Raw genomic sequence first — 27,871 nt, forward strand, 5'->3', positions numbered from 1 at the left:
GACTCTGAAATATAATAAATGATTTTTACGTAATGAATAATTATCTAAAAATATCAAAACAATGAAATACATACTTAAACATTCTTAAGAATTCTTAACTGTATCTTTAAACTTAATGAATACAGTTTCACTCTTTTTTGAGGTGGAAAGAAGGGAGTAAAATGAGTGAAAACAACAATTAGTTATGTATACCTCATGTTTTCAGCCGAATCTTCTGGCATTGGAGCAACAGTTTGAACAGCTGGAAGGTTTTTGCTGGTAGCACCATTCACAAAACTAGAAGACGAGGAAGAAGACGAAGACCCCGAATCCACGGCACCTGTTCCCAAAATAATAGTTTTTAGTCTTAAATACAAACTTATTGAACAAAATAATTTTCATTACATCATTACTGAGTTTGAAAAAAAATTCATCTGAATTTCAAAATAGAATTAGGCCATTTAAAAAATCATTTGGCCAACAGTACATTAATAACTATAATTATTAAAAATAGCTATTGCATTGAAACAGTTTATTTACTTATATTATGCTAACAAAACTACAGATTACAAATGGGGCATAAATAAAAGACATCAACAAATGAAAACAATTTTAGATAAAATGAGTCTGATAAAACAAAGCAAATTTAGATGTGAAAATACTATCTGCTTTTTCATTGCTATGTTGTTATACTTTTAGTTTTCATCATTTAAGATATAATTAGCAATAAACTGTCTCAACATAAATTTGTGGCCCTGAAGCATCAATGCTTATTTTAATATGATAGCTTAAGAAGGACTATAATAAGTATATTTGTACCCAATTTTAAAATAACGAGTTTCCTCAACGATATGAAGATGCCATTTTAGAACAGATTTTCCTATATTACACCATATATTAAATAGCCATGGAGTTGAGGGACATCTAGTGTTCCTAAATGTTATCTTTATCTTATCTTACATTAATATCCATAAAACCTGGATTTCACAACAACACTTACACAGCACGTTTGTGCCAAAATCTAAACTAGTTTTGGGTCCAGTTTAGATGCTGACCCTCAGGTTATTTGTGTGTCTGTTTGTGTATCTATATATATGTATTTCTAAGGAGGATATTCATTGCCTACATTTTTATTGTAATATATGTTTTATACTATGACTAGACCTCTGGCTACCATCACTTTCTAAATCTATTATTAATTCATAGAATAGAAATTCAAGGAAAATATCATACCTTGTTTCAAATAAATATAAAAAAGAAATTATTTGCTTTTTACTCATAAAAGTAAGGATTTAGTCCATAAACACCAAATGCAGATTTTTTTTTTCCTACTACACTGGCATATTTTAAAGTTCTTAACACTTTCCTGAGTTTACATTTTGCTAAAAGGAAAACATTTTTATTCTTTCCTCTAGAAAGCAGAATGAATATAAAGAGTAAGGCTATAAACTAAATAGAAAAAAAAAAAAAACTTTATATAAGAAGTCTTCAAACAAGTTAGAAATAAATACTTGTTTTAGTATGTATAAATCAAAGATGTTTTGTTCTTTAACACAATGCCATTAATGATGTTTATTTGCTAACATAAATATGCTTCATAGAGTACGTTCTACTTACTACAACCCCATAAATGTGCTGTTCATGATGTGTCAGGACTCAGGTGGTATGATAAACAAGATAAATACAGAAAGCACAAAGAGCTATGAAATTAATAAAAATGGGAATAATCTAAGTAATGATAATAGATGGAAAAGTTCAAGGCTATACAGTTTGGAGAAGAGAAGGCTACTATAGTCAGGGAAGGAAAGTCAGGGATCATCTTGCGTTGTGTAAATACCTAAAATGGAATCACAAAGATTTGGGTAAGGATTTATTTTGCTAATAATCAACAGGAGCATTTCTGGAAATTTACAAAAAAATAAAAAAGTTATTTTAGGCAGGCTTTTAAAAATTGTAGTGATTTGGAATTTTTCTGTTTCTAGAATTTTTAGGAAAATGTTGGACAATGAATGGATATAATTGTAATCTAAGTATATAAATTAATACAATGTCAAACAATGGTTCTTATTCACATGCAGTTTTTGTTAAGTTGAGGCTCTTGCATATCGTCAAGGTTCTTAGGGGAGCTTTGTGAAAAGTATATACTAGGTTTCAACCAGAAAATGTTACTAAATCCATTTGCTGTCACTAATATATATAGTATATTTTAATATTCTTGATACAGTTTACTAATTTTTACATATCAAATGTCAGTGTTCAAATTATATTTTGGCTTTGCTCCCCAAATATCCTTAAGCAATCTGAGTTCACTATGAAAGTAAACAGCATCTTGTTTTGAGAAGACTCAAAACAAAACCCATAGTGTTCTCAAAAGTGCCTAAAAAGTTTACCCTAGAATTACAAAATCTGAAAACATGAAGAATAATCTTCTTAAAGATTAAGATAATCTTAAAATAATCACAGTATTTTAATTTTTAAGATCAAATAAGCAGAAAAAATGAAGATACAGAAAACAGAAAGAAAAAGATGAAGTATCACAGAAATAGATAAGGACAATACCTGTTGTATTAATCATACTTTTTGGTGTAGCTCCAGTAGCAGCAAATATATTAGAGGTACTGCCTGTTGGCAGTCCACTTCCAGCAGCAGTGGCTCCTACAGTGGTTACAGCTAAACTACCCGGAGGTGGCTTCTTAACAGGGACCACAACACTCCTGCAAAGAAATGATGAAAAATAATACAATGTCTAAGATGAATTCTAATCTTCTATTGGCAGATACATGTAATCAACATTAAATTATCTTTTAGAAAACATTTTTTTGATGTGGACCATTTTTTAAGTCTTTACTGAATTTGTTACAATATTGCTTCTCTTTTACATTTTGGTTTATGAGATCTTAGCTCCCCGAACAGGGATTGAACCTGCGCCCCTTGCATTTGAAGGTGAAGTCTCAATCACTGGACCACCAGGGAAGTCCTATCATCAAATTTTCTCCTCTTTCTTTTTCCTTTTTCTGATTGCAACTTCATTGGTGAAAATAATATAGACAGTAAGGATATACTGTAAAGTGTTAACTATTACCATTTATTTGGCAAATATTTACGTAGAATCTAGAATTTGGACATCTTTTTTAAAGATGACATGTGGTCTATAATCATGACCTTAGGAAAATGTGAAAAAGGTGTGCTCTGGTTAGAATATTTTTCATATATGTACATAGGGATTTTTTTGTAAATATACATATATAAAGTGTCCATTGTATCTCTATTACATTCTAAATGTGGAAAATAGTCATAAAAACATTTGAAAGCCAAATTCTGAACTTCTTCATAGTAAAGCTAAATATTAAGGCAAGGAGTACGGAATAACAAACTGGTTCAGTGGTAAGGAGTCTGCCTGAAATCCAGGAGACATGGGTTTGATCCCTGAGTTGGGAAGATCCCCTGGAGAAGGAAAAATACTCCTATTATTTTTTTTTTTTTGGCCTGAGAAACCCGTGGACAGAGGAGACTGTAAGGTTACAGTTCATGAGGTCGCAAAAGAGGCAGACATGACTTAAGAGAATAAACAACAACAAACAATAAAATTAAACTTTATTTCCCTGAATAAAATTGAGTTGTTTTTCATAATAGGGATACTATTATAATGAAAGAGAAATGAGAGGATACACTGGACATTCGGTAAAAGATCTCTTTAGTTTTCAAACACTGACTTTGTGAGCTTAGGAGTTGAAAATGTTCTCGTTTCTTTAGCATTCTTAAATGAATTTCATTAAAAAAAATTCTGAACTTAACATTTGTGTTAACCTTAAATAATAAATAGATGTGAAGAGTCAATTTAAAAGACAAAGAAACCATTTCTTTAACATAATAAATATTTTTACTTTCTTTCAGTGAAGCTTCATCTTTCTCAAAGTTTACAGTACACCAATTCTATTTAATAAATACTTTCAAGCATTACTCACTTATTTATCTTGAAAGTAGATGTATGAGTTATTTTAAGTTCAAATATAATGCCTGAAAACAAGTCAATGTCAGAAAAAATATATCCAATTTAAATTAGGTCTTTTTAAAGTACTGTCTCTGAGATGTTATTTTATTTTAGTTTTTTGGCTGTACCAGGCCTTTAATTGAGGCATGAGGGCTCTCAGTTTTGGCATGCGGGGTCTAGTTCCCTGACAAGGGATTAAACCCAGGCCTCCTACAATGTGAGCATGGAGTCTTAACCACTGGACCATCAGGGACGTGCCTAAAATAGACCTTTTAAACTAGGCCTTTTAGATTGTAAAGAAAAATTTAATTTTCTTATTAAAAAGCTCTATTTAAAGGAAACTGTATCAATGGCTCATTGACAAGTCTATGGTTTAAACTTCTTTAATACCAACAATTTTTAAAACAAAAATGACTTTAATGTAAAAAAATTTAAATTTATAAGGATTATTATTTTCAAATTCAGGGCATTTAAAATATTTTTGTGACCATAGTAATTATAATGTTAGATAATTTTAACCTCTGCCCTCCCAAATTCTTCCGTTAGCTCTTTCTGGATACTTTTTTCTTTTTTCCTTAATGGATAGAGTCAATTCATTAGACTCAACCTTGTACTTTCAACTATCTTATTAAATTTCCAAAAGCACACACTATGCTTTCAATCCCTTCATTGACCATTCCTGATCAAACACTTTATTTCACTGAGAGGTGGTGTGACATTATGGAGAGTGTATAGGATGTGGAGTTAGAAGATTAAGGCTTGACAACTAAATCACTTCAAGCTACGTGATATTAAATTTCAGTTTTTCAGTAAAAATGGAAAGGCAAATATGATTTATTTCACATATACCTGGATAAATTAAATGAGACTGCATTTAAAAGAACCATGTCAAATTAAGAGATGTCCATTACCAGATGAATGGATAAGAAAGCGGTGATACATATACACAATGGAGTATTACTCAGCCATTAAAAAGAATACATTTGAATCAGTTTTAATGAGGTGGATGAAACTGGAGCCTATTATACAGAGTGAAGTAAGCCAGAAAGAAAAACACCAGTACAGTATATTAACGCATATATATGGAATTTAGAAAGATGGTAATGATAATCCTGTACACAAGACAGCAAAAGAGACACAGATGTATAGAAAATCTTTTGGACTCTGTGGGAGAGGGAGGGGGCGGGACGATTTGGGGGAATGGCACTGAAAAATGTATAATATCATATAAGAAATGAATCGCCAGTCCAGGTTCAAAACAGGATGCTTGGGGCTGGTGCACTGGGATGACCCGGAGGGATGGTACGGGGAGGGAGGTGGGAGGGAGGTTCAGGATGGGGAACATGCGTACACCCATAGCGGATTCATGTTGATGTGTGGCAGAACCAATACAATATTGTAAAGTAAAAGAAATAATAATAATAATTTTTAAAAAAGAGATGCCTTATAAATGTTAATAATTGTTACCACTTTCTAAATTGAAATAATTCTCTGCCTATAAGATAAGGTATTTATTTACAATGATATACACAAAGATCAACAGAAAAGAAACCAAACTAATATTTTGGATTTATCATCAAAACTCTTTCCTAAACTTATAAACTATTTCATTGACTAGCTAGCAAGAAAACAAAGTTATCAATTCTTGATTTGAAAAGAAGTAAAATTATCATTTTTCCCCTAAATCTTTCATTAAAATTCCTATGGATAAAATAAAGAAACACAAACTGATTGATAGTGCTATGAGGTGTATTTGTAAGTGGTACAAAAAAATATATATATAGCCAAAGTTTCCTGATTAACTGATCATTACCAACTTCGTACAAACTCTCTGTGACAAGGCATCTTGTCAAGAACTGAAGCTCTGAGATGTGTATTAAGAAAAATGAGTTATATGAATAAGGGAAAAGAATTTCATCTCAACAACTTGTACTGATGGTTTGTAAATAAATGCAAACAACATTAAATGTCTTCCTACTAAAACTTCTGAAAACATCTGATTTAATATTAGCTGACATTAAAGCCTCCAGACACTTCACTGACAGCAAATTCAGCAGTATAGTAGTTACTACAACATGGGATATAAATAGAGTACACAGTGACTAGAAGCCTGGTTTTTAATGTCAGGCATATCTGAGTTAGAATTCTACCTCTAAGGTATCAAGCAAGTAAATTCTCTAAGCCCCATTCTCCATACCCTTAAAAATGAGACTCATAATTGTTTGCACCTTGTAAGATTGTTACAAAGATAAAATGATATACTATTAACACATATCAAATGTTTAGCATTTTACCTGGAACACTGTAAGTGGTCCAAAAAGCTTAGCTATCATTAGTACTGCTATGGCTCTCAAATGACACCACCCTTATGGCAGAAAGTGAAGAAGAACTAAAGAGCCTCTTGATGAAAATAAAGAGGAGAGTGAAAAAGTTGGCTTAAACATAACATTAAGAAAGCTAAGATCATGGCATCTGGTCCCATCACTTTATGGCAAATAGGTGGGGAAACAATGGAAACAGTGAGAGACTTTATTTTTCTGGGCTCCAAAATCACTGCAGATGGTGACTGCAGCCATGAAATTAAAAGATACTTGCTCCTTGGAAGAAAACCTAGACAGCATATTACAAAGCAGAGGCATTACTTTGCCAACAAAGGTCCATCTAGTCAAAGCTATGGTTTTTCCAGTAATCATGAATGGATGTGAGAGACTATTAAGAAAGCTGAGTGCTGAAGAACTGATGCTTTTGAACTGTGGTTTTGGAGAAGACTCTTGAGAGTCCCTTGGACAGAAAGGAGATGCAACCAGTCCATCCTAAAGGAAATCAATCCTGAATATTCACTGGAAGGACTAATGCTGAAGCTGAAACTCCAATACTTTGGCAACCTGATGTGAAGAACTGACTCATTTGAAAAGACCCTGATGCTGGGAAAGGTGGAAGGTGGGAGGAGAAAGGGATGACAGAGGATGAGATGGTTGGATATCATCACTGACGTGATGGACATGAGTTTGAGTCAACTCCGGGAGTTGGTGATGGACAGGGAAGACTTGGGTGCTGCAGTCCATGGGGTCATAAAGAGTTGGACACTACTGAGCTACTGAACTGAACTGAACTGATGGCTCTCAAAAGTACTGATGCAATCTGGGTCTACCACAGCAACAGTATCCAGAGTGAAAGAAGCAATAATCCTGATATATTGTGTCTGTTAGACCTCATAAAATCCTATGTGCAGTTTTAGACACCATATTTCAAGAATAACAACAAAAGCATCATGTTTATAAAAGAATAGTTAGAATGACAGTAGATCTAGAATACAGGTCGTGTCAGTCAAGAAAGACTGAGAGTCTAGATAACTATAATAAAAAATCTTAAAGATCTTAAAAAAAATCTTAAAGATTGCCATTAACTAGTTATGTGAATTTTGTAAAAAGGATACTATTTTATCTGCACAACTCAAGAACTGTCTTAAGTGTAAACTGAGATAGTGAAGATAAGAAATGGCTTTTAAATAGTGACTTAATAAGACAAGTGGGTTTTATAATTGCTCATGGATTTTAAAACAACTCCTTTCTTCTTTCCACTTGCTCCCTCTTTTCTAGAACACTTATTGAACACCGAAAGGTTAAGGGAATTACAACTACACTGACAAGTCAGGAGATACATAAGACAAGTTAAGACATAATCCATGCCTTAGACATACTTGAAAAAAAAAATAGAAGAGACAAATAAATCAACTGTTCAACATATTTCAGTAACCACTCTGATTAGAGTTAGGCACAGGAACTTTCAGAAACATAAAGGATGAACATTATCAGGGAAGAGTAAGCTGAATCAAAAAGGATCAGTGGGATTCAGCTAAGAAGATAAAAGTTCAATAGCAAAAACTTCTTAAGGCAAAGAGATATGAAAAATCATAAAAGATTGAAGAACTGTAAATAGATCATTATAGCTGGTGAAAGGTGAGGACTTTCTATTTCAACCTAAGAAGTTCATCTTTTATTGTGTAAGAACAAGATATTATTTAGAAATCTTCATGAGATTTACATTTAAGAAAAACATTTCTAGCATAAATGTGGAAGGTCCATTTGGTGGGCCAACACCTGGAAAATAGTGAGGCCAGCTGGAAGATAACAGAGGGAACACACTTCAGGGATGCCAAGAGCTTAAAGTGAGGTAATAGCTTTGAAAAAGGCCTACCGAATCTTTTCTGGGGTTCAGGTCTTTTAGCCAAGTTTATAGTCATCTACTACTTTTTCAAACTAATTATAAAGCTATCTCATTTATGCCAGGATTTTCATACTTTATGGGACTTTCTGGAAACAATGTATTATTTTCCATGTTGGGAAACTGAGTCCCAGAGAACCAAAGAGAATAGATAAGGGTCACACAACTAATTATAAAGAGATACACTACTAAGAGCCACTTCTCCTAATTTCTATATTATTACTTAAAAAAAAAATTTTTTTTTTAATTTTTTATTTTTTAAATTTATTTTTTTAACTTTACAATATTGTATTGGTTTTGCCATATAACAACATGAATCCGCCACAGGTATACACGTGTTCCCCATCCTGAACCCTCCTCCCTCCTCCCGCCCCATACCATCCCTCTGGCGTCCCAGTGCACCAGCCCCAAGCATCCAGTATTGTGCATCGGACCTGGACTGGCGACTCATTTCATATATGATATTATACATGTTTCAATGCCATTCTCCCAAATCATCCCACCCTCTCCCTCTCCCACAGAGTCCAAAAGACTGTTCTATACATCAGTGTCTCTTTTGCTGTCTCGTATACAGGGTTATTGTTACTATCTTTTTAAATTCCATATATATGCATTAGTACACTGTATTGGTGTTTTTCTTTCTGGCTTACTTCACTCTGTATAATAGGCTCCAGTTTCATCCACCTCATTAGAACTGATTCAAATGTTTTCTTTTTAATGGCTGAGTAATACTCCATTGTGTATATGTACCACTGCTCTCTTATCCATTCATCTGCTGATGGACATCTAGGTTGCTTCCATGTCCTGGCTATTATAAACAGTGCTGCGATGAACACTGGGGTACATGTGTCTCTTTCAATTCTGGTTTCCTCAGTGTGTATGCCCAACAGTGGGATTGCTGGGTCATAAGGCAGTTCTATTTCCAGTTTTTTAAGGAATCTCCACACTGTTCTCCATAGTGGCTGTACTAGTTTGCATTCCCACCAACAGTATAAGAGGGTTCCCTTTTCTCCATACCCTCTCCAGCATTATTACTCTTTTTCTAACAAGTTTTACTGACATTAGACATTTATCTTGAAAGAAAAAAAATTAAACTATGAAGAAAAAATAATTATTTCTGATTTTAAGGTGATATTACAATTTACTGAAGCTCATTAGAAATTGCAAGTCTATCATTTTCATGATTTATTAATTGCTACTTTGTAAAATATTTAGAATACCTTTTTTCTTTGGAAGGAATGATGCTAAAGCTGAAACTCCAGGACTTTGGCCACCTCATGAGAACAGTTGACTCATTGGAAAAGACTCTGATGCTGGGAGGGATTGGGGGCAGGAGGAGAAGGGGACGACAGAGGATGAGATGGCTGGATGGCATCACTGACTCGATGGACATGAGTCTGGGTGAACTCCGGGAGTTGGTAATGGACAGGAAGGCCTGGCGTGCTGCGATTCATGGGGTCGCAAAGAGTCAGACACGACTGAGCGACTGAACTGAACTGAACTTTGTAAAATATTTAGAATACCAATAGAAAAATAGGATGTATGAAAAACAACTATTTCATTAATTCACACTTTAAAGAGAGATGCCTTTTTCAACTCATTGAACTGTCTGTGGAAATGTCAGGAGAGAAAAAGGCAACAATATTGGGAAAATTAGAATACAACCATGCTGGGTCAAAACTGCATCATCTGACAGCTGGCCTTAAATACTATATCCAGGGCACTTGGAACATAATAAAAGGTGGGATTTCAGTAGCTCGGTATCGTTGAAACTTTGAATTGTAATGGTTGGCAGAGTATTAATCAATTTAGATTACATTTACCTGCTCATCCTTTAAGTGATATGATCAAAATACTTAACAAAACATTAGAAAAGTATAAAGACAGAATTTGAAGTACTCAATAATTATAAGTTTTTATATTCTTACTTAATTCTAAGCTTAAAGAAATCAAGGTAGGAGGATTCCATCATTTCTACAAAAAATTTTTTTTATTTATCCTAAACTATCATTCTTAGCACTAATATTTAAAGCACTGATGTTAAAAAAAATCTATAGGGAAAATACTTAGACAAAGCCTATACTTGAAGTTTAGTAATATGAAGGCTATCTATATTGTTTTTTAATCAAATAGTATTTATAAAATACTTTTTTTCCTCCAGAGATTTTCTTTTTCAGAGAATGAAACACTGGAAAGCAAGGATACTAAATGTTTGAGGGGAAAAATACAAACTACTTCACTTAATCATATCAAACCCAGTAATTCAAACATAAGCAGGTCTTTAAAATCAAAAGGGATGAAGTATACACCATAAGATCATTGTCTGTTAGTCAGAGAAGCAACACAATTACAAGCTTTGGATGATAACCAAGATGAAAAACAATTTTTTGAAATATAATGACAGTTAAAATGTATGGAGACAAACATATTGTCCTCTGCCTTTTTTTTTGTCTTTTGTCCAAACTAAGGGGGTGTCTCAGGAATCCTGGGGAATTAAGACTGAGCTAAATCACACATATATACACCAAACTGTCAAAAGATTAAAAGCATTTGGATATGCAGGATTAAATTTTAGTTTAAAAGATGTGGTAAAACGTAATGAATGGTTTTAGAGAAAACTGTTCCCTCAATCTAAAAGTTACAGTTGCTGTTACTAATACATTAAAAAAAAAAAACAAAACACAGCTCAGCTAGACTATTTTAAAAACTATACATCTATACAGAAATCTATCAGAAGAAATAGAATTATTGAGGAACTTTGCAACTATACTCTAAGTTCTATTATGAGATTATTAAACTGTTCTCTTAAAAATAAAACCGTAAGTATTTATTTTTGCTTGGTAGTAATACAACAGTAGGAAAGTTCTTATAATTTCATTATCACACTTGCTCTATACATACGGTGTTCCCTCTACAGAATAGCACTAATAGATGTCTAGCAGTTTCAGTGCTCTACAGTCATAAATATAAATTTGTTAGGGTCACTCAGTGAAATCAAAGACATATACTTCAATCTGCACAGATGATGTCTGGAGGAAATGAAAGAAAAAGAATCAGTGCTTTCCATATATGCAGATGAGAATATTTATATGATGTCTCATAATACAACCTGATGGAAGATTTAATACTAAAGGAAAAAGGTTTATTTTAGTTAAGTCTAAATGTTTCTAAATTTTGATGTTACAATTTACCTAATAAAAATGATATTACAAACTTCAAAATGCTGAAATTAGTCAAAATGCCATCCTAAGTGAAGAGAAACTCCATATGAAAAATGTAATTGAATGTATGACTCTTATGACATCAGTTGTTTTAGGAAGTTATTCCCAACTTACAATCTAGAGAAAATATAAAGAATGCTTCGCTAGCATGTTTCCAAAAGAACCAATAAAATATTGGCTAAATCAAGGAAAATCCTAGGTGATTTCCACTGGGATTGTATAATATTATGTATGATTTAGTTACAAAGAAATGAGCAACTGAGTTTATAGCTATTTTCAACCAAAGATAAAAATGAAAAATACATTATTGGTAGAGTAAGACCCAAGATAATTCTGTGTTTGAAACTAAAAGTATTCAGGACTTTGCATCTAAAGTCTGTCTTCTTGGATCCTATTTTCAAGGAACTCAATCTGATGCTAAAAGACATGTCATAACTTGAATTTCAGATTTTAGTGCTTCAGAAATATGTTTATATGCTTCATAATGTAATTATAGCTACCTTAAGACAGATAACACTTTAAGGCAAATGGTAGCAATATATCACAAATATAATTGAAAAATGCAGTTGTCCAGAAGCACTTGTGGGGATGATGTCTCTGAAAAGCTGCTCAAAGCTCCAGAGTTTGAAGTTAAATTTTTGATGTTGTCACTCTCAATCTATTGAATGGCTGACAGACAATCAAACCCGTCTGGCTGGCTGGCAGCTCATTTTGCTGGCAGGTGGCAAACAATTAGACACACCAATTTGTGCCTCCTGATGACATTAAAGCATGAAACTAAGTTGTATGCAGGGCCTAGTGATTTGTGTGAAAGCATTTCAAAAATAATACTCTTTGCCGTGGCAACTCATTTCAAACTGCCACCTCCCATTATGGCTTTGAGCGGTGAAGACGACAGACTTGAGTTACGTGCAGTGCAAGGCCGCTTCTGTTCAATCCGTCATCAGCGCCCCCTGAGACCTCAATCCCCTCCTTTCATCAGTATCACCTCATCATTTACATTTGATAGTACTTGAGCTACTGCATATATTAACTACACTGGAGACCCTTCTCCTAAAAAGAATTGAATACGCTTTGTGCTCCACGATTTCATTTCTACTTATGCAATTTTGAATAATGACTGCACTCCCACTGCATTTTGCACAAATGCTACTAAGAACAAATGGAAAGTTCTATTTTTTGTAAAGCAATATCCTCAAAAGTGTAATAAATTTTGAGTGGCTAAGAATATTGGCACTCAGATGACAGCTTTGTTAAGTTTTAATGAAAAAAATTGTCCTAACAATAATCCAAATTAGGAAAGATTTTACCTAATCTTTATTTCACTGGATTCTCTTATACAAATCACAATATTTCTCTTTTTCTACTGCTTATATGTTAACAAAATTTAGATACAGAACTTTAAAAGGAACATAAAACTTAAGATCCCAAATTAAACTATTATAAGTTATTTATAGATAGATTTATAAATATATACAATTAAAAATACTTATGTGGTTATGCTTATATAAATTCATTAGCACACATACACATATCTCTTAGGAATGCAAACTAAATATGAAATGGCATAGCGAATATCCAAGGAACTATATGAATAAACCTCTAAACTACTAAAAAAAGAAATAATTTCTTATATCCCTGCTTTTTTAGTTGTTAAAAAATGTCTGATACTTAACACATTTTACCTTATATGACACATATTTGCAAAGATTTTATCTCCTTTAACTACTGTAGGTGCACAGAAAACAAAACTGATTCTCTCTTTATATCTGACATGATGACTAATGTCATTTATATTTTCACAATAGATTTTCAAAAAGTATCTGTAGGACACTGGTTAAAATGTTTATAAGCAATTTTAAAATCCTATTTATGTATAAAAAAGATAATGCACCCTAACTGAAAATGCCTTTTTTGCCACACCTCAACCCCTAAACTCAAAAAGTACTGGCTCTAACTTGGACAAAGCAGTTTATCTATTTTAGAGAAAACAATATGGAATAGAAACTGCATTCTGACTGTATATTTATTTTGACATTACAGTTTAAGAAATATCTGATTTACTTACTTTTTTCTCTTTAAAACAAAAAACAATTACTTGTCGATTACCTCACATATATGTATATAGCTATAAACATATATGTATACATATATATATATATGTATGAACATAATATAAACACACACATACATATAAAATCACTTCTCCAATGTACAGTAGTCACTTGATGATAGGTCATAATCAGAATCTGTGTTACCCTATTTCCAATTCAATGTGTCATCCCCCATTTCATACTGAAGCCCCTTTTTTGAAACATATAATTAAAATGTCTGACTATGAGATCAATCAGGTTGGCCTATCACTTTGATAGTCTTTGTGATAAGAATCTACAGTAATAAACATGTTTGCAAGATCTGCCTAATTTTTTTTTTTTTGCCTAATATTTTTAAATTAAACAGACACTAATTTTCCTTCTATACATGGAGCACTGTGAATAGTAAGTTCAGAACCTACCTGTCAAAGGAATGAAACTGCATAGGAAGAATAGCTTGCGCTTCTCTCTTCAATGCTGGGTCTGGGTATGGGACAGGCTCAGGGCCACATTCTGCAATTTCGACTGGGGCGGCCACGAGACTTTTCAGTATTTCCTTGACATTGATGCCTTTGGTTTGACTTATGCTAGATATCGATGGTGCAGACTTCAATATTTCACTGGGGTTCTCGGTCAGGCTTTCCTGTGACTTTTTCACTTCATTTGACAAAGTGGATAACAGTTCACTCATAGCATCAGGGCCTGTGCTAGTCTCTAATTCTGCCCCATTCAGGATGTTAGCCACTTGCTCCTCTCCAATTCCTGAATCGGTATGAGGAATGGAACTTTCTAGATGAATATCCTCACCAGGGGTTGGTGCTTCTTTTTCCTTTACAGTGTCCGGGAATGCAGCAGGTGTTTCTATAATGATAGAAATCAGTTTAAACAAAATGCTTCACAAATGAAAACCCACCGTTATTAATAAAATATACTCACAGAAAAGAAAACCTGTAAAAAAAAAAACTCTGCTAAACGGATGTGCATAACAACACAACTTGGTTAAAACATATCACCTATATACACCTGTTATTTTATTCAGTAAGCATCAACAGAGCCCTGTTTCTTTTATAAATCATCTTGCATGTCAAAAGTGATACTTTTATAAACATGGAGAAATAATTCCTACTATAATTTCTTATAACGGCTTATAAATACTTATATTAAGCTCCCTTTTATCCTTTCATTGTCAGCTACCAATCATGCAAGATAAATTATACTCCTTTAATATTTTCCTTAAAATATGAAGCCATTTTTATATCGTTTTCGGTATTGCAATAACCAGTAATGAAATAACTAATTGAAAATTTTAAACTAAAGGTATTTTTTAAAATTATGTGTAATACATAAAATTCTAAGAGTTAGTTGCAAAAAGCATGTCAAATGATTAGTTCAAAAGGATAAATGCTTTAATAATAGAATAGTGAGCCTTGAGAATTTAACCTATATGTGCCTTTAAGAACAATTATTTTGGAATATTCATGATGATTCTCTATGAATAAACATAAATTTCAATATGTGGAAATCGAATCACAAATATATATGTATGAAAACATATATAGTATTACCAATTAAAATAGATAAAAAGAAAAACATCTTTTAAAATCTTAAATCCTTATCAAATCTCATTATACAAAGCCCACTATAATAAAATTTTACCAAATTCTAAATGATGACGTTGAAAAATTTATCTAATCTAGTATAGTGGAGGAATTTCCTGGTGGTCTAGTGGCTAAGATTCCACACTCCCAATCTTGGAGACCTGGGAACAATACTTGGTCAGAGAACTATATAGATCCCACATGCTGCAAAAAAAAAAAAAAAAAGGATCCTGAGCACCACAACTACAGATCCCGCATGACACAAAGACTGAAGAGACCCAGGAGGCAATTAAGACCCAGTGCCATCAAACAACAGCTTCACAGGTGGCTCGGTGTTAAAGAATCTGCCTGCCAATGCAGGGGACATGGGTTCAATCCCAGGATCAGGAAGATCCCCTGGAGGAGGACTGGCAATCCACTCCAGTATTCTTGTCTGGAGAATCCGATGGACAGAGGAGCCTGGCGGGCTATATAGTCCATGGGGTCAGGGAGTTGGACACACCTGAGCATGCACACACCGTCAAATAAATACTTTTTTAAAGTATCATGGAAATAGTAATAGTATTTAACTTAATAAAGTTATGCTGAAGCAGAAAATAAGATACATATGTAGATTACTTGCACTTCATGCATAAAATAGATATTTAGTAAATGGTAGCTATTTGTACTACTTAACTAACTAACAGTTATTCTTTATAAAACAAGAAGGGCAAACTAAATTATTTTGATCTCTTTGAAATTAACATTTGTAAGTTCTATAAAACTAACCTTAGGTGTTTTGCTGCTGTTATTTGTTTAGAATTTTATTGGACAAAGAAATTAAAAATATACATCTCTTACAAGTCCATGATATACTGTAATTTTCCTCATATTTATGAAATAGATTTTAGTTTTGCTTGCTTGCTTAGGCAAGGGCTTTATTACTACTTTGTAGAATATGATAATAGTATTAAGACACTGGATGAACAAAATGAAAGACAGGTTGCTCTTAGTTGTTCTCAAGGTTAAAACTTAACTGCATAAAGTATTTTTAAGAAGTCAGAAAATTTCAGTAGTATTTCTGGCAAAGCAGTAGAGAAGGAAAAGGGTAAGAGGTAAACATAATAATTTCACATTCTTAAATAAATCCTTGTGACAGACGATTAAGACAAAGTAGAAAAACTATATCAGGAATAAGAAGGACAATAAAGAATCAAGATGCTTCTGGAGTATCAAGCTGAAGAAGAAAAAAAAAAGGGGGGGGTATCTCACTAACCAAAAAAGCACGTGAAAAAGAAGCAAGTTGTTCAGGAAGATAATGAATTAAATTTTGAATGAATTGAGTCTGCAGAATCTCTGGGACATTGATATCTGGAAGTCAAGAAAACTATAGCTACGTATTTGGGGCTCATTCAACCAGAGGTGGTAACTCAGACTTTGAAAACTGTTGAAATTACCTAGGAATACAGAATGAGAAGGTGGTTAAGCCAGTTATTTCCACTCTTACAGAAACTACTGAATTTACTAAATTTATGTTTAATCTATAGACTATACATTCACGGAGAGAAAACAGTTACAGTAAAAAAATCAGGACGGAATTAAATAGCAGTAGTGACATTCCTATACTAGTAAAACAGAGAATGTAAACAGAGAAACAAAACAGAACTCTAACAATAAAATATCACAGCGGAATAGCTACTAGCCTGGGCTAAATTTTCTTACAGAGTTCAACTGCCACAAACATTCAGTCAAGGATAGAACTTAGTCTAAATTTAGCTCATTTATAGATTTGGTCTACAGGTTTGGTTTTACTCTAAACGTGTTTCAGAATCTTATGATGTGTTTCACATCAAGAGCTAGACAAAAAAGTAAACTTTTCAACTCAGGCTAAAATACAAGCATTCTGTTAGCATATAAAATATCTAAGAACATAAAATCTTTGATTTGAGTTCATAAAGTACCATATAAAAATATTTCTTTCTACTATCTATAGAGCTTTTTGCTTTTCTGTTCAATAGACTCTCTCACTAGACAATTAAAATTAATAACTCAGTAGATTGATACATAGAACTTCAATGTAAATCTTGACTTCTTGATTATAAAACAATTAAAAGTTTATTAAATTTGAATATTAAAATATTTTCAGATGATGCGTCAAAATATTATTGTTGTCCAGTCACTCAGTCATGTCCAACTCTTTGCTACACCATGGAATGCAGCACACCAGGCCTCCCTGTCCATCACCAACTTCCGGAGTTTACCCAGATTCATGTCCATTGAGTCTGTGATGCCATCCAACCATCTCATCCTTTTTTGTCCCCTTCTCCTCCTGCCTTGGATCTTTCCCAGCATCAGGGTCTTTTCAAATGAGTCATTTCTTCGCATCAGGTGGTCAAAGTATTGGAGTTTCAGCTTCAACATCAGTCCTTCCGATGAATATTCAGGATTGATTTCCTTAGGATGGACTGATTTGATTTCCTTGCAGTCCAAGGGACTCTCAAGAGTCTTCTCCAACACCACAGTTCAAAAGCATCAATTCTTTGGCGCTCAGCTTTCTTTATAGTCCAACTCTCACAACCACACATGACTACTGGAAAAACCATAGCCTTGACTAGATGGACCTTTGTTGGCAAAGTAATGTCTCTGCTTTTTAATGTGCTGTCTAAGTTGGTCAAAGCTTTTCTTCCAAGGAGCGAGCAGTCTTTTAATTTCATGGCTGCCATCACCACATGCAGTGATATTGGAGCCCAAGAAAAGAAAGTTTCTCACTGTTTCCACTGTTTTCCCACCTATTTCCACGAAGAAATGGGACCGGATTCCATGATCTTAGTTTTTTGAATGTTGAATTTTAAGTCAGGTTTTTCACTCTCCTCTTTCACTTTCATCAAGAGGCTCTTTAGTTCCTTTTCACTTTCTGCCATAAGGGTGGTGTCATCTGCATATCTGAGGTGATTGGCATCCCTCCCGGCAATCTTGATTCCACCTTGTGCTTTATCCAGCCTGGCATCTGGCATGATGTACCCTGCATATAAGTTAAATAAACGGGGTGACAGTATAGAGCCTTGACAGACTCCTTTCCCAATTTGGAACCAGTCCATTGTTCCATGTCCAGTTCTAACTGTCGCTTCTTGACCTGCATGCAGATTTCTCAGGAGGCAGGCAAGGCGGTCTTGCATTCTCATCTCTTTAAGAATTGTCTATAGTTTGTTGTGATCCTACAGTCAAAGGCTTTAGCATAGTCAATCAAGCAGAAGTAGATGCCTCTCTGATATTCTCTTGCTTTTTCTATTATCCAACAGATGCTGGGGATTTGATATCTGGTTCCTCTGCCTTTTCTAAATCCAGCTTGAACATCTAGAAGTTCTTGGGTCATGTACTGTTGAAGCCTAGCTTGGAGAATTTTGAGCATTACTTTGCCAGTATATGAAATGAGTGCAATTGTGCAGTATTTGAACATTTTTTGGCACTGTCCTTCTTTGGGACTGGAGTGAAAATTGACATTTTGCAGTTCTGTGGTCACTGCTGAGTTTTCCAAATCTGCTGGTATATTGAGTGCAGCACTTTCACAGCATCGTCTTTAAGGATTTGATATACCTCAACTGGAGTTCCATCACCTGTACTAGTGTTGTTCGTAGTTATGCTTCTATGGCCCATTTGACTTTGTATTCCAGGATGTCTGGCTCTAGGTGAGTGATCACACCAATGTGGTTATCTGGGCCACTAAGACTTTTTTTGTATAGTTCTTCTGTGTACTCTTGCCACCTCTTCTTAATATCTTCTGCTTCTGTTAGGTCCATACCATATCAAAATACTTACACAATGATAACAACCTTAATTTTATTTTCACTGTAAATGATAACAGAATTATTTCAAAAAGATGCAGTAATTTAGATATTTCATAAGAATTCTATTCAAATACATAGGTTTTGTAAAGCATAATTTGTGATGTTATTCATGTAGAAATGAAAATAAACACCAGTGAAAAATTTTATAATAATAACTGCAAATAGAAAACAAGTCAGGCATGCATGCTAAGTCACTTCAATTGCGTCTGACTCTTTGTGACCTCATGGACTGAAGCCAGCAAGGCCCTTCTGTCCATGGGATTCTGGAGTGGGCTGATTTCCCTTCTCAGGGGATCTTCCTGATTCAGGGACTGAACCCGTGTTTCTCTACTCTCCTGCATTAACAAGCTGGTTCTTTTTCACTAGTGCCACCCACAGGTCAGTATTCAGAAAACCTACCTTGATTTCCTGTTATTCATTAACCTTTTACAGAACATGCTCTCAGAAGATAGCATAAACTTCAGCTTAAAATCCACGTTTCCAAAATGATTCTTTCCACACTGTGGTACTTTGAGAATTTAACCCAAGTGATTTCAATAGAAGCCATGCTTGAGCAGCACACAAAGTATAAATGATTGCAGCTGTGCAAGTTGTATTACTGACAGGAGACTTGTAATTTTTCAGTAGTTCTCAACAGTTTCTATAGCAATAGGCCATGTCAGTACACAAAGGAGAAACATTCCCAGCCTAAGTGATCTTAACCTGGTCAGAAACAAGCAGTTGCGTGCCAGATGCCTCCTTTTCTTACTGTCTTTCATTGATTTCCATTGAACCTAATGACTTCATCTAATGCATTTTGGAAAATATGGGGTTAAGTCCAGCAAATGACATACTCTCTACATGGTGACCTCATTTGTCACACTCCTTCCTCCAAAAAAAATTTCTTGTTTTACAGTGATGTATGAAGTGTTTCTATATTTCTTACTTTTTCAATTACTCAAGTTGCTATTTTCCAAACAACCTTAAAAGTAATAACATGAAACGAACATACAGCTTCTTGCTAGTACAGGACTAAAAATTACATTAAGATTAATTATTTGATTTTCATATAGCAATATGAAGTAAACTATTCACATTCGAGTAATTTAAAATGAACTAAAAATCTGTATGTAACATACTTGGATCTTTTACTATATTAAATGCAAATTAGGTAAACTGCTTCCATTGTGTAATTGTAAGGGATTTGATCTAGGTCATATATAAACGGTCCCGTGATTTTCCCTACTTTCTTCAATTTAAGTCTGAATTTGGCAATAAGGAGTTCATGATCTGAGCCACAGTCAGCTCCTGGTCTTGTTTTTGCTCACTGTAGAGAGCTGCTCCATCTTTGGCTCCAAAGAATATAATCAGTCTGATTTTGGTATTGACCACCTGGTGATGTCCATGTGTAGAGTCTTCTCTTGTATTGTTGGATTGAGGGTATTTGCTATGACCAGCGTGTTCTCTTGACAAAACTCTGTTACCCTTGCCCTGCTTCATTTTGTACTCCAAGGCCAAATTTGCCTGTCACTCCAGGTATCTCTTGACTTCCTACTTCTGCATTCCAGTCCCCTATAATGAAAAGGACATCTTTTTTGGGTGTTAGTTCTAGAAAGTCTTTTGGGTCTTTATAGAACTTTTCAACTTCAGCTTCTTTCAGCATGACTGGCTGGGGCATAGACTTGGACTACTGTGATACTGAATGGTTTGCCTTGGAAACAAACAGAGACCATCCTGTTGTTTTTGAGCTTGCACCCAAGAACTGCATGTCGGACTCTTATGTTGACTGCGAGGGCTTCTAAGGGATTCTTGCCCACAGTAGTAGATAAAATAGTCACTTGAGTTAAATTCGCCCATTCCAGTCTATTTTAGTTCACTGATTCCTTTACTTCCGTCACCAGTCACATCCACAACTGGGTGTTGTTTTTGCTTTGTCTCTGTCTCTTTATTCTTTCTGGAGTTATTCCTCCACTCTTATCCATATTGGTGCCCTTCCATATTGGGCACCTACTGACCTGGGGAGCTCATCTTTCAGTGTCATATCTTTTTGCCATTTCATATGGTTCATGGGGTTCTCAAAACAAGAATACTGAAGTGGTTTATCATTCCCTTCTTCAGTGGACCACGTTTTGTTAGAACTCTCCTCCATGATGCATCCATCTTGAGTGTGGCTCTACAGGGCATGGTTCATAATTTCATCGAGCTAGACAAGGCTGTAGTCCATGTGACGTTTGATTAGTTTTCTGTGATTGTGGTTTTCAATCTGTCTGTCCTCTGAGGGATAAGGATAAGAGGCTTAAGGAAGTTTCCTGATGGAAGAGACTGACTGTGGGGGAAACTGGGTCTTGTTCTAATGGGCGGGCCATACTCAGTAAATCTTTAATCCAATTTTCTGTTGATGGGCCAGACTATGTTCCCTCCCTGTTGTCTGACCTGAGACCAAACTATGGTGGAGGTAATGAAGATAATGACAACCTCCTTCAAAAGGTCCATGCACACACTGCCACACTCAGTGCCCCAGACCCTGCAGCACCCACCGTTGACCCACGCCTCCACAAGGGACTCCTGGACACTCACAGGCAAGTCTGCATCAGCCTCTTGTGGGGTTACTGCTCCTAAAACAAATCCCTTATAATTATACACTAAAAGTGACAAATAGATTCAAGGGATTAGATCTGATAGACAGAGTACCTTAAGAACTATGGACGGAGGTTCATAACATTGTACAGGAGGCAGTGATCAAGACCATCCCCAAAGAAAAAAAAAATGCAAAAAGGCAAAATGGTTGTCTGAGGAGGCTTTACAAACAGCTGAGAAAATAAGAGACTCTAAATGCAAAGGGGAAAAGGAAAGATACACCCATTTAAATGCAGAGCTCCAAAGAATAGCAAGGAGAGATAAGAAAGCCTTCCGCAGCAATCAATGCAAAGAAATAGAGGAAAACAATAGAATGGGAAGATCTCTTCAAGAAAATGAGAGCCACCAAGGGAACATTTCATGCAAAGATGGTCACAATAAAGGACAGAAACGGTATGGACCTAACAGAAGCAGAAGATATTAAGAAGAGGTGGTAAGAATACACAGAAGAACTCGACAAAAAAGACCTTCATGATCCAGATAATCATGATAGTGTGATCACTCACCTAGAACCAGACATCCTGGAATGCAAAGTCAAGTAGGCCTTAGGAAGCATAACTACGAACAACACTAGCACAGGTGATGGAATTCCAGTTGAGCTATATCAAATCCTTAAAGACGATGCTGTGAAAGTGCTGCACTCGGTATACCAGCAAATTTGGAAAAATCAGCAGGGACCATAGAACTGAAAAAGGTCAATTTTCACTCGATTTACAAAGAAAGGCAACGCTAAAGAATGTTCAAATTACCAAACAACTGCACTCATCTCACACACTAGGAAAGTAATGCTCAAAATTCTCCAAGCCAGGCTCCAACAATATATGAACGGTGAACTTCCAGATGTTCAAGCTGGATTTAGAAAAGGCAGAGGAACCTGAGATCAAATTGCCAACATCTGTTGGATCATTGCAAAGCAACAGAGTTCCAGAAAAATATCTACTTCTGGTTTATTGACTACGCCAAAGCCTCTGACTGTGTGGACCACAACAAACTACGGAAAAATTTTCAAGAGATGGGAATACCTGACCACCTGACCTGCCTCCTGAGAAATCTGTATGCAGGTCAAGAAGCAACAGTTAGAACTGGACATGGAACAAAAGACTGGTTCCAAATCGGGAAAGGAGTACATCAAAGCTGTACATTGTCACCCTGCTCATTTAACTTATATGCAGAGTACATCAAGTGAAATTCCAGCCTGATAAAGCACAAGCTGGAATCAAGGTTGCTGGAAGAATTATCAATAACCTCAGATACACAGATGACACCACCCTTATGGCACAAAACGAAGAAGAACTAAAGAGCCTCTTGATGAAAGTGAAAGAGAGTGAAAAAGTTGGCTTAAAACTCAACATTCTGAAAATTATTATCATGACATCTGGTCCCATCAATTCCTAGAAAATAGATGGGAAACAATGGAAGCAGTAGGAGACTTTTTTGGGGGGAGCTCCAAAATCACTGCAGATGGTGACTGCAGCCATGAAATTAGAAGACACTTGTTCCTTGGAATAAAAGCCATGACAAATCTGAAAAACATATTAAAAAGCAGAGACATTACTCTGTCAACAAAGGTCCAACTAGTCAAAGCTATGGTTTTTCCAGTAGTCATGTATGGATGTGAGTTTGACTATAAAGAAGGCTGAGCACCAAAGAACTGATGCTTTTGAACTACGGTGTTGGAGAAGACTCTTGAGAGCCCCTTGGACTGCAAGGAGATCCAACCAGTCAATCCTAAAGGAAATCAGTTCTGAATATTCATTGGAAGGACTGATGCTGAAACCCCAATACTCTGGGCCACCTGATGCAAAGAACTGACTCACTGGAAAAGACCCTGATGCTGGGAAAGACTGAAGGCAGGAGAAGGGGATGACAAGGATGAGATGGTCGGATGGCAACATCGACTCAATGGACATGAGTTTGAGTAAACTCCGGGAGTTTGTGATGGACAGGGAAGCCTGGCATACTGCATTTCATGGGGTCGCAAAGAGTGGGACACGACTGAACTGAACTGAACTGAACTGAGGTAAACTGCATAAAAATTAGCAGAATGCCAAAGAGAAAAGAAAATACAGAGCCCAACCACTCTACCAGTTATTCTCTTTTGATCTTCAGTTCCCCTAGCTTTGGCCTCTTTATATGCAGATCAGTATCTCCTAAACAGCCAGGTATTATCTTTGAGAACATCACATACCCTAATGTGCCACATCCAATCTGTTATCATATCCTATCAAATTTTACTTCCAAAATATGTCTCTTATTTACCTTCCTGTTTAATCTCTACTGCCACCACCCTCATTCTAAGCCACAGCATTTCTTACGTAGAAAGCAACAGCCTCCAATTGGTTTCGTCAGTTTTCCTCCCTGCTCTTCTATTCCCTCACTGTACTCAGAATACTTTGTACAATTATATGATACTTGTAGTAGGCAGAACAATGCTCCCTCCCTTCCAACGATATCCACATCCTACTCTCCATAGCCTGTGAATATTACCTTACATTCAATGTAAGGGCTTCGAAGAGACCATCCTGAATTACCCAGGTGGACTCAATCAAACTCCAAAGCAGAAAGTCTTTCCTGGTTGTGCCAAGAGGAAGATGTGACTCCAGAACAGTCTGAAAGATGCCCTGTTCTTGGTTTCAAACATGGAGGGAGAAGGAAGAAGGCCATAAACCAAAGAATATGAGTAGCCTTGGGAAGCTGGAAAAGACAAAGAAAATGGATCTCCTCAAGAGCCTCCAGAAAGGAATGTAGTCTTGAGGACGTCGTGATTTTAGTCCAGTTAGAAGTCCATGTTAGACTTCTTATCTACAGTAATGTAAAATAATAAATTTGTGTTGTTTCAGGTCAGTAAGTCTGTGGTAATTTGTTATGGCAGCAATAGAACACTAATGCAACACTCCTCTGCTTAGTTTAAAAACCACAATCTTGCAAGCCCTACATGTTTTAGTTCCTGCCTATCTATATAAATTCATGGAATGATTCTCTTTCCCTTCATTCTTGTGTTCCATTCACATATGTTTGCAAAATATGCCAAGGAATTCCTCAGAAAACGCAGCCACATATTCATCCTTCGTTTCAAAGTTTAATATTGCTTCCTTGAGGCTTTTTTTGAACCTTAAATTCAGTCAGTTCAGTTGCTCAGTCGTGTTCGACTCTTTGTGACCCTATGGACTGCAGCACTCCAGGCTTCCCTACTCATCACCAACTCCCGGAGCTTGCTCAAACTCATGTCCATCGAATCGGTGATGCCATCCAACCATCTCATCCTCTGTTGTCCTCTTCTCCTGCCTTCAATTTTTCCCAGCATCAGGGTCTTTTCCAATCAATCAGTTCTTCATATCAGGTGGCCACAGGATTGGAGCTTCAGCTTCAGCATCAGTCCTTTCAATGAATATTCAGGATTGATTTCCTTCAGGATGGACTGGTTGCATCTCCTTGCAGTCCAAGGGATTCTCAACAGTCTTCTCCAACACCACAGTTCAAAAGCATCAATTCTTAAGCGCTCAGCTTTCTTTATCATCCAATTCTCACATCCATACATGACTACTGGAAAAACCATAGCTTTGACTAGATGGACCCTTGTTAGCAAAGTAATGTCTCTGCTTTTTAATATGCTGTCTAGGTTGGTCATAGCTTTTCTTCCAAGTAGCAAACATCTTTTAATTCATGGCTGCAGTCACCAACTGCAGTGATTTTGGAATCAAAATATAGGCAGCCTCTAAAAGCTAGGAAAGAGAAGGAAACAGATTCTCCCTTAAAACGTTCCAAAGGAATACCATCCTGAAAACACCCTGGTTTTAGTTCAGTAAGACCCAGTTATTAATGAGGTTATTAATGTTTTTCCTGGCAATCTTGATTTCAGCTTGCGCTTCATCCAGCCCAGCATGCCTTATGATGTATACTCTGCATATAACAGCCTTGATGTACTCTTCCTGATTTGGAACCAGTCTGTTGTTCCACGTCCAGTTCTAACTGTTGCTTCTTGACTTGCATGCAGATTTCTCAGGAGGCAGGTAAGATGGCTTGGTATTCCCATCTCTTGAAGAATTTTCCAGTTTGTTGTAATCCACACAAAGGCTAAACTCAAAGGCTTTAGCATAGTTGATGAAGCAGATGTTTCTTTGGAACTCTCTTGCTTTTTCTATGATCCAATGGATGTTGGCAATTTGATCTCTGGTTCCTTTGCCTTTTCTAAATCCAGCTTGAACATCTGGAAGATATCAGTTTAGGTACTGTTGAAGACTCACTTGGAGAATTTTGAGCATTACTTTGCTAGTGTGTGAGATGCGTGCAGATGTGCAGTAGTTTGAACATTCTTTGGCATTTCTCTTCTTTGGGATTGGAATGAAAACTGACCTTTTCCAGGGTTGTGGCTACTGATGAGTTTTCCAAATTGGCTGCCATATTGAGTGTAGCACTTTCACAGCATCATCTTTTAGATTTGAAATAGCTCAGCTGGAATTCCATCACCTCCATTAGCTTCGTTCATAGTGATGCTTCCTAAGGCCCACTTGATTTTGCACTCCAGGATATCTGGCTCTAGGTGAGTGATCACACCATCATGGTTGCCTGGGACATTAAGGCTTTTTTTTGTATAGTTCTTCTGTGTATTCTTGCCACTTCTTTTTAATATTTCTGCTTCTGTTAGGTCGATAGTGTTTCTGTCCTTTATTGTGCACATTTTTACATGAAATGTTCCCTTGGTATCTCTATCTTGAAGAGATCTCTCATCTTTTGCATTCTATTGTTTTCCTCTATTTCTAAATTAAATTAGGTTTCTTCTTTTGTATGGTCTCATGAAAGCGTTAGTCACTCAGTCGTGTCTGACTCTGTGGCCCCATGGACTGTAGAAGTTCAGGCTCCTATATCCATGGAATAAGAATACTGGAGTGGGTAGCCACTACCTTCTCAAGGGGATCTTCCCAACCCAGGGATTGAACCCAGGTCTCCTCATTGTAGGCAGATTTTTTAACATCTGATGTACCAAGGCTCATAATACTGTGAAATTTTATTTTTTAGAGTACAACATAGCTTGCAATTATATTATTTAATTGTGTGGTTTCTAAAAGTCTATCTCTTTCACAAGAATGGTACCTTCATAAAGATAAAAACTTAGTGCCCACTATTATGTATCTCCAATACCTAGTATGTAACAGGAAACTATTTATTCAGCAAATATATACTGAATAAATCTTAAAGTAAACGGAAAGAAAGATTAAATTAGAAGATTAAAAAAAAAAGAGGTGGCAGGCTTTTGTTGGCTTCCTTTACTAATATCGAAAGCAGACATTTATTTTAAAGAGTAGAAGTTTTGGAAAAATATTTGCTAGGAGTAACTGAAAATTACATAATTTTCACCTCTAAATAATATAAAATATATAGTGTATCTGACATCAACATGTAATTAGAACTTGAATGTAACTATTTATTTAAAAATATGAGTTTAATTTCTAGGTATTAATTAAATAAAAACTGCGTGGTAAAAATATTTGCATATAAACTGTTGGCATATCCTTCACTGTTTCCTTTGTATACAATTCTAAGAGTATAATTAGTGGGTTAAGGATTATGAATATTTTTATGCTATGTAAAATGCACATATCTGCATTCTTACCCTTCAAAATTTTACCCAATTTGAAAATTATGGGGGGAGGAGCCAAGATGGCGGAGGAGTAGGACGGGAGAACACTTTCTCCCCCACAAATTCATCAAAAGAGCATTTAAACGTCGAGTAAATTCCACAAAACAACTTCTGAATGCCGGCAGAGGACATCAGGCACCCAGAAAAGCAACCCAACTCTTCGAAAGGAGGTAGGAAAAAATATTAAAGACAAAAAAAAAGAGACAAAAGAGGGAGGGACGGAGTTCCGTCCCGGGAAGGGAATCTTAAAAAGAGAGAAGTTTCCAAACACCAGGAAATCTTCTCACTGCCGAATCTGTGCCGAGCTTTGGAAGCACAGAGGGCAACATAACAGGGAGAAAAAATAAATAAACAATTAAAACTCGCAGATTGCGAGCCCTACAGTAACTCCCCCAGCGGAGAAGCGGCGCAGACCCCTGCATCCGCCATTAGCAAGCAGGGGCTGGGCAGGGAGGCGCGGCGCGGGCTGCATCGCTGAGAGTAAGAATCTGGCCTGAATACCCTGAGCACTATCTGAGCAAAATAATTTGGGCTAGCAAACCAGACTGTGGGATATCTACCACGCGAAAAGCCAGCCCTAACCTAAGACCGCCAGGCCCGCGCACGGAACAAAGGACTGAACAGAGATAGCCGGCTGCAGACCTTCCCCCTCCGGTGACAGGCAGCCAGAGCCGGAAGGGGGCAATC

At 35.9% G+C, this 27,871-nt stretch overlaps 1 protein-coding gene across 6 annotated transcripts in view; it reads right to left on the reverse strand.

The window, feature by feature from the left end:
- The window catches only part of NBEA (neurobeachin), a 672,120-nt gene that overhangs the window by 393,697 nt on the left and 250,552 nt on the right, over nt 1-27,871 (reverse strand). For 5 of the 6 annotated variants that reach the window (XM_070380424.1, XM_070380423.1, XM_070380421.1 and 2 more), the window contains 3 exons: nt 13,931-14,369; nt 2,539-2,693; nt 193-319 (listed from right to left, as the gene is read on the reverse strand). In XM_070380424.1, the coding sequence (XP_070236525.1) occupies nt 193-319; nt 2,539-2,693; nt 13,931-14,369 (721 nt within the window). The remainder of the gene's footprint in view (nt 1-192; nt 320-2,538; nt 2,694-13,930; nt 14,370-27,871) is intronic. The other variant, XM_070380422.1, reaches the window with a different exon arrangement.

Source organism: Bos mutus, chromosome 12 (assembly GCF_027580195.1).
Source record: "Bos mutus isolate GX-2022 chromosome 12, NWIPB_WYAK_1.1, whole genome shotgun sequence".
Lineage (NCBI taxonomy): Eukaryota > Metazoa > Chordata > Mammalia > Artiodactyla > Bovidae > Bos > Bos mutus.